Genomic DNA, 7,705 nt, shown 5'->3' with positions numbered 1-7,705 from the left:
GTGTACCTGTGTATATGGGGCAGGGGGGGCTGGACCCGATGATCTTCCGAGGTCCCTTCCAGCCTTACAATCTATGAATCTCTGTGCATACATCTGTGGGTATCTGCGTATGCGTGCATGTGTGTGTGCATCTGTGTATGTATGTGTGCATATGTATGTATATGTGCATATACGTGTATGGGTGCATAGGTGTGTACGTGTGCAAAGAGCTATGTGCATACGTGTAGATATATATCTGCATATCTGTGTATGCCTGCATTTGCACGCACACGCAAATGAGGGTGCATCTAGGTGTGCATCTGCGTGCATCCATCTGTGCATGTGCGGGCGTGTGTATATATCGCTATACACATATCTATAGATACATGTGTGTGTATACATGTCCCCCCTGCGCGCCCCGGAGGGGACACTGGTTTGCTTGCCGAGGTAAGGCCGGGCAGGAAATCTTGTTCCCGAGTCACTGCAGCTCCTGCAAGGCCACGTCTGAGCCCCTTATCTGCCCGGCGGCACCCGGGGCCCTGCAGGCAGCGCGGGCCAGGCCCAGCCCGACCCCAGACATACAAGAAAAGCACCGGGCGGGGGCTTGGGTTGTGCAGCCGCAACCGGGGCTCTGCATCTCCTCCTTCCCCCCGGGCGCAGGGTGCCCCCTCCCCGCGCGTCAGGCCGCAGGGCCCCGGCAACATGGCGGGGCCGTGCCTGGAGCCCCCGGGGGAGGCTGAGAGGCGCTGCCCGGCCCGTGTCCGGAGATGCAGCCGCCTTCCCCTCCTTCCGCCGCCGGAGCCTTCCTGCCCGGCGCTGCGCGTCCAGGCAGGGGGGACGGGACGCGACTGGGCAGGACAGGACGGGGCGAGCGCCAGCCGCCACCACCTCCGGGCGCCGGGCAGGGGGGGCCGCCGCTTTCCTCATTGTTTCCGGAGGCTCCGCCCAGCCGCCGCCACATATAACCCGGCCGGCCGGGCTGCGCGCTCACTCTTGCAGCCGCCTGCGGTCCCCTTGCGGTGGCTGGGCTCGCTCTTGCCTGCCTGCCTTTCTCCGCTTGGATTATATTTTTCACTCGCACAAAGCCCAGCTCCGCAATGACAGTCAAAGCCGAGGCCTCCGGACCTACGTTAACTTACTCAAAGATGAGGGGCATGGTGGCCATCCTCATCGGTGAGTGCCGGGATGTTGCTGGAGGCAGCACTCGGCAGTTGCTGGGCGCGGAGTGCCTTGGTTTCCCCTGGGGAGGTCGAGAGAGCAAGCAGGGGGGTTGGCCTTTAAACACCACTTTGGGGATAGTTTTTATCTTAATATTTGTCTATATTTTTATAAAATATGTCTGTCTGTTTGTATTTTATTTTTATGTTTTATGTATATATCATTTGTGTATATGTACATATACATATATGCATACATATACAGGAATGTGTGTATATACATATATATGTGTGTATATATGAGTATATAATGTGTGTGTGTGTCTGTATTATGTGTATATATGAGTCTATATACTGTGTGTATATATGTCAGTATATAATGTGTGCGTATATGTGAGTGTCTATATAATGTGTGTATGTGTATGTATGTGTGTGTGTGTTTTTATATATATATATATATTTTTTTTTTTCTTTTTCCTTGTAGCTTTCATGAAACAGAGAAGAATGGGGCTGAACGATTTCATTCAGAAAATAGCCACCAACTCCTATGCCTGCAAGCAGTAAGTATCCGCAGCCTGGCGCAGGTGAAAAACATAGTAGCCTATTTCCAATTGAAAGATATAGTTGTTCCCTTCTGAGACAAAATGATCAGAATGGGGCAGTGCCCTGCTCCTCCCCACTCCGTGTCACAGCAGTATTAGCTGTTCCTCTTCTTTGCTGTTCACTTTATAATGCATTCTCCTGTTTGGTTTGGGAGAAACCCGTTGATTTGGATTTTCAGAGCCCCAGTCTATATCTGATCTTAAATTACTGCACCAGCACTGTTTCTTTGCCCAACAGAGTTTGTGCCTTTCTCCTGTTCCCTTTTAGTCCTGAAAAGCAATAAGGCTTTTCAGCCTCCCTAGGTTGCCAAACTGCAGTTTATCCTTAAGCAGAAGGCTTCTATGCCCCCTAGTGGTAAAATCATGCTGCTTCTTGCTAGTGTAACCTGTTTCTAATAATACACTCCTTAAACTTCACAGCCCTGAAGTTCAGTCTATTTTGAAAATCTCCCAGCCTCAAGAGCCTGAGTTGATGAATGCTAATCCTTCCCCTCCGGTAAGTTGTCTTTTGTTATGCATAATATTTCAAAATACATTTGTGAAGCCTGTAATAGAAATGTCTTTATGTTGGAAACATCACAAAAAGTTCAGATTATAGTGCAGGCTAATAATACTGTTTTAAAAAGGGGTAATCAGTTTTGGGAAATGAAAAAGGTAGAGATTTCTGTATGGAATCTGCTGCTATCTCAGATGGAAAAAAAAATTAGTTATGTGAATTAGTACAATTTTAGTTATGTGAAACAGTTTTATTTCCAGGAAATTCAAATTGTTAGGTTTATGATATAAAAACTTTTGCACTCAAGAGTTTTCCAGGACACATCTTCTAACAACTTTTCTTTTCTTTTTTAATTGCAGCCCAGTCCCTCGCAGCAGATCAATCTTGGTCCATCATCCAACCCGCATGCTAAACCATCAGACTTTCATTTCTTAAAAGTGATTGGAAAAGGCAGTTTTGGAAAGGTAAGTTCCACTTTTTCTGCACTAATTTGATCAGTTACCATCTGTGACATGTAACTACTTAAGGGCTGGGTTTGTAGCAGAGCTTTGATAAACTTTAGAAGCAAAACTCTGCATGACCGGTTCTTCAGCCAGGAGGGCACTTCAATTCTGAGAATGAAGCTGCTTGCCCTGAGGGGGATTGGTGGAGGAGGGTAGTTTTATTGGGGAGGAGAGTTTGAGGAAGACCTGGGATTTCTCCTTCATGTAGGATTGGGGGTAAGGAGTTTTTTTTAACAACCAGGGAGAAGATGCAACCTTCTTGACCATTTAATAAAATCTAGGGAAATGTTTTATATGCATAGCTCTATCTAGCATTTAGCTGATAATGCTAGGTATGTCTAAGAAAACGCTTCCCTGTGCATCTAGTAATAGTGTGCACTGACAATGTAAAGGGCTTTGACATAGTCCCTTCCAGCTGCGTGTTTTATAATTTCTGTTTTTCAACATATCTGTTTTCTTTTTAATGTTCAGGTTCTCCTCGCACGGCATAAAGCAGAAGAACAATTCTATGCTGTTAAAGTACTACAAAAAAAAGCAATCCTAAAAAAGAAAGAGGCAAGTTTTCTTATTATTCACAATCCAACACTGTATATGCCAACTATCCTTCTTTATTACTACAAAATAGCAAACGTTGTCACTAAATACTGATGCTTCTGTCTGTTTCCAGGAGAAACACATAATGTCAGAGCGCAATGTCCTATTGAAAAATGTGAAACACCCCTTCTTGGTTGGACTCCACTTTTCTTTCCAGACTGCAGACAAATTGTACTTTGTCCTAGACTACATCAATGGTGGAGAGGTAAGCAGCCAAAAAAAAGATAAGAATTCATATTATGAGTACAGTTGTATTGGAGACTTTCTTTCCACTTTAAACAAGTTCTAAGGGGAAAAGTCATGGGGAAAAGTTGTTAGTTTTAGTGTCATTAGCCTGCCAGGTTTCAGACTACCAGAGGATCATTAGGCCATTTCCTGCTATTGTTCTCTTAGCTACTATATATGTCGAGTCTAATTAAATGCATTGTTACCAGGCTTTGGCACCATTTACAGAACTTTGTTCTTTCTGTCTCCTGTAGTTGTTCTACCATCTCCAGAGGGAGCGTTGCTTCCTGGAACCAAGAGCTCGTTTTTATGCTGCTGAAATAGCTAGTGCACTGGGATACTTGCACTCTCTGAACATAGTTTATCGGTAAGTAGTCACACTCAGTTTGTTCTTTACTCCATACTTTGCTTGTTCAAAGTAGATTTCAATATATTGGTTTAAAATGGCAACTTCTGAAGTACTTTCTTAGAGCCTAAAGTTTGCATATGCATAGAATACTAGTAATAGCTCTTTAATTTAAAAAAACTAACATTTGCATTATGGTTTCTTGTTATTACAGGGACTTGAAACCAGAGAATATTCTTCTGGATTCTCAGGGGCATATTGTCTTGACTGACTTTGGACTCTGCAAAGAGAACATAGAACACAATGGCACAACCTCCACCTTTTGTGGCACACCAGAGGTACATTCAGTTTTGCTTTTGGAATGACCATTATTTGTCTACTGTGTGAACAGAATGGCAGATACAACAGTAAGACTATATTGGCTTGGCATGACAAACACTTCTGTTATAAATTCCCAGTAGAATAGAGGTGAGAGATTAACATCCATAAACCAGTCATCCAGTGAATACTGTGGCGCCTATACAGTAGGAGCTGCTCTCAGGCTGTCTCCCTGCATATCAATGACACTTTATAGTGTAGGTACTACACTGGGCTTAGCATGCTTTTCTTGTAATTCAAAAACATAGGCAGGGGAGTTTTTAAAAGTTTGTCAGGCTAATATGGCTCTTTTTTCTTTTCCCCTTCTATTAAATAGTACCTTGCTCCTGAAGTTCTTCATAAGCAGCCCTATGACAGGACTGTTGACTGGTGGTGCCTTGGAGCAGTTTTGTACGAGATGCTTTATGGACTGGTAAGTAACGGACATCTATTTGGTTAATTCAAATAACTGACTAGGTTTCATATCAAAGTAATCAACGTAAGGAACCATTCTAGCTTTACTACGTATACTTGTGACTTCCTTATGATGAAAATAAAGTCCCAGTGGGTCCTGTGTTGCTCTCCTGTCCACTGAGAAGTCTGTAGATTGAAAGCAGCACATGGCATAAAGGCTAAAATATTTTATGGTGTTATGGGAAGATACATGTACTGAACTAAGTAAGACTCACTAACTTTATACTTAAATATGCATTTTCTTTCTTTCTGGCAGCCCCCTTTCTACAGCAGGAACACAGCAGAAATGTACGATAATATCTTGAACAAACCCCTGCAGTTGAAACCAAATATTACCAACTCTGCTAGGCACCTTCTGGAAGGTCTTTTGCAAAAAGACAGGACAAAGCGCCTTGGTGCCAAGGAGGACTTTGTAAGTGTAATTTTGTAGTTCTGGCCTATAACATAGGAAGTAAACAAGATCATACCACTCATTCAATTACTCTTGTCTGAATTAATCTAATTTTATTTTTCCTTAACAGACGGAGATTAAGAATCACATCTTCTTCTCCCCAATTAACTGGGATGATCTCATTAATAAAAAGATTACACCCCCTTTTAACCCAAATGTGGTAAGCATCACTTCTAATTATAGAATTTCTAAAGACAGTTATTCTCCCCACTTCCTGGATGTCCAGTGCCAAAAGCAGTTTGCAGCCTCCTACAATATGGCAATTCTTTTCCTTGTATCAGTTGTAGGGACAAAGATATACACAAACTCAACAACAGGCTTTTTAATTTAATTTAAAACAAACAGTAAAATGTAGCCATTTATCTCTTCTTCCCCCCTGCCCTGACTTCCATCCAAGCAGTCACACAAACTAATGGGAAGCTAAACCTTAAATATTTCCCCCCCTCCCCCCGTAAAGTGGTTTTTTTTTTGTTTGTTTTTTTTTTTTTATTGACTTGGATAAAATGCACATGCAAGTATACTCACTACAGCTATTCTGGTGATTTTTAAGTGGCTTACTTGCAAGCTGCTAACACATGCTTACATAAACTGTGGCATAAATGTGGATTTGCATTTTGTTTTATGTCCTGGGCTTGCTTGGAGGGGGCAGCATTTTGAAATGCACCACAATGTATACAGTGCTTACTAGGAAATAGCAAGATGTGAAAAAGTAAGACTGTTCTTGGCCAATACTGTTTTCAACAGTAGGTCCACTGTAATAATAACATTCTGACTCTTCACAAAGGGTTTTTTGTGGGTTTTTTTGTTTTGTTTTTTTTTAAATCCCAGTTTCAAATTCATCTGTGTTCATGAACTAGAGAGAGCTTAGACTAAATATCTGTTTCTTTCCTTTGATATTCTTCAGAGTGGCCCCAGTGATCTACGACACTTTGATCCTGAGTTTACAGATGAGCCAGTCCCCAACTCCATTGGTCAGTCTCCAGACAGCATCCTTATTACTGCCAGCGTCAAGGAAGCTGCAGAAGCTTTTCTGGGCTTCTCTTATGCTCCACCCATGGATTCTTTCCTGTGAACTTCATTTCCCCTTTTTTTGTTTTTAATTATTATGTTGGCCGTCTGGTTGAACAGCCAGTTGACCCATCATCTTGAAACAGAATTTGCACATCTCCACCATGGCAGCTTTGCAGCCTTAATTTTCAACTACACTGTTTGCTGGAAGCTTTTTTTGAAGAGCACATAACTCTCTAAATGAGCTTACAGGCTTTTCACTCTTATTCGTTCTTCCCCCAAAGTGGTGCTATCTCCTTGGGAAAGAAGGAAAAAGTATCTGCTGCCAGAGACTGCTACGGTAGATTGTAGGAATAATAATGTGCTGTTTTGAAAATGTTCCAAAAAGCCTTGCCTGAAGGTCTATCTGGATGTGATTTAAGGATTTTATGAAACGTGCCTTTTTCTGATGCGATCTTGTTTAGCTCCAAAGCTTTACCTGTTGCAAAGTGTTTCTCGATTCCTTTCTGTGGGTTTACTACGTGAACAAATGGTATGAGTGTGGTATGAATACTACAGATGGACTTAGTTTAAAGCTTCAATGTGACACTTGCAGGATACTACAATGTGGGGCATTGTTCGTTTCTTCCATATTTGGAAGATAAATTAAGTGTAGATTTTGAAATTTTTTTTTGTAAACTATACAGTCGATTAAAATTATTGAAATGGGCTCACAGTGACTTGTATCCAAATGCTTGAAGAGAGCATTGCTGCTATGAAAAAAGATTTCTATTTTTAGAAAGGGTTTTTATGGACCAAAATGCCCCAGCTGCAGTCGGTCAAAGCTGTTGGTTTGTTTCATTTTTTTTTTTTCTTTTCCTTTTTTCATTTTAAGTTTTTAAATGATGTCATCTGTAAAATGGGCATTATTTATGTGGGGGGGGGTTGCATTCCTGATTGTATGTATTGTAAAAAGTTCTGTACATTCAGTTGTAACTCTAGATGTATATTTAAACTTGCAGGCTTACTTGCAATGTAATGTATACCATCATTGTAATGTAATTAACATGGTTATAATATGTACCATTTTTTTTGTGACCAAACCCATTGGTTTGCAGTAAAATCGAGGGGAAAAAATTCAGATTGTGTCCACTCTTTCTTCCTAGAGAATTTTAGCCAACATTCTTCTTTCTCAAGGGTTTAAAAAACAAGTCTAGACTCTAATACTGTAGTTCTTGACTTCAACTGAGAGGCCTGGTTCACTAGATGAGGTTAGTTAAATTGAAGTGTGATCTTTTAATGTCCTACTGCAAGCCCTGGGTGCTATTGTCCTCTTACCAGTCTAATGGATGTAAGAGACCTTACAGGAGTAACGCTATCAGTGTAAGTATACCTTTAGAACTGGGTCAACATGGGAGGAGGACATTGTGGAAGCTCATTGATTACAGTGCAGGAGGTGTGCTGTGACTAAGTAGAACTAAAACCACAGAGAACAATGGGACTGAAAGGCACAAGGTTGTTACAGCTTGAATCA

General features: G+C 41.7%; 1 protein-coding gene across 3 annotated transcripts in view; it reads left to right on the top strand.

Annotated features, from left to right (window-relative positions):
* Positions 1-7,312, top strand: part of SGK1 (serum/glucocorticoid regulated kinase 1) — a 112,603-nt gene extending 105,291 nt beyond the window's left edge. For 2 of the 3 annotated variants that reach the window (XM_019538092.1, XM_019538091.1), the window contains 11 exons: positions 1,621-1,696; positions 2,159-2,234; positions 2,594-2,698; positions 3,209-3,292; positions 3,405-3,536; positions 3,811-3,923; positions 4,117-4,240; positions 4,597-4,692; positions 4,990-5,145; positions 5,255-5,344; positions 6,089-7,312. In XM_019538092.1, the coding sequence (XP_019393637.1) occupies positions 1,621-1,696; positions 2,159-2,234; positions 2,594-2,698; positions 3,209-3,292; positions 3,405-3,536; positions 3,811-3,923; positions 4,117-4,240; positions 4,597-4,692; positions 4,990-5,145; positions 5,255-5,344; positions 6,089-6,256 (1,220 nt within the window). In that variant the 3' untranslated portion in view covers positions 6,257-7,312. Of the gene's footprint in view, positions 1-960; positions 1,153-1,620; positions 1,697-2,158; positions 2,235-2,593; positions 2,699-3,208; positions 3,293-3,404; positions 3,537-3,810; positions 3,924-4,116; positions 4,241-4,596; positions 4,693-4,989; positions 5,146-5,254; positions 5,345-6,088 lie in introns of those variants that run through there. The other variant, XM_019538090.1, reaches the window with a different exon arrangement.
* Positions 7,313-7,705: the final 393 nt, after the last annotated feature.

This window comes from Crocodylus porosus, unplaced genomic scaffold (genome assembly GCF_001723895.1).
Source record: "Crocodylus porosus isolate Cpor-Errol unplaced genomic scaffold, CroPor_comp1, whole genome shotgun sequence".
NCBI lineage: Eukaryota > Metazoa > Chordata > Crocodylia > Crocodylidae > Crocodylus > Crocodylus porosus.
This window is presented reverse-complemented; position numbering and strand designations above follow the sequence as displayed.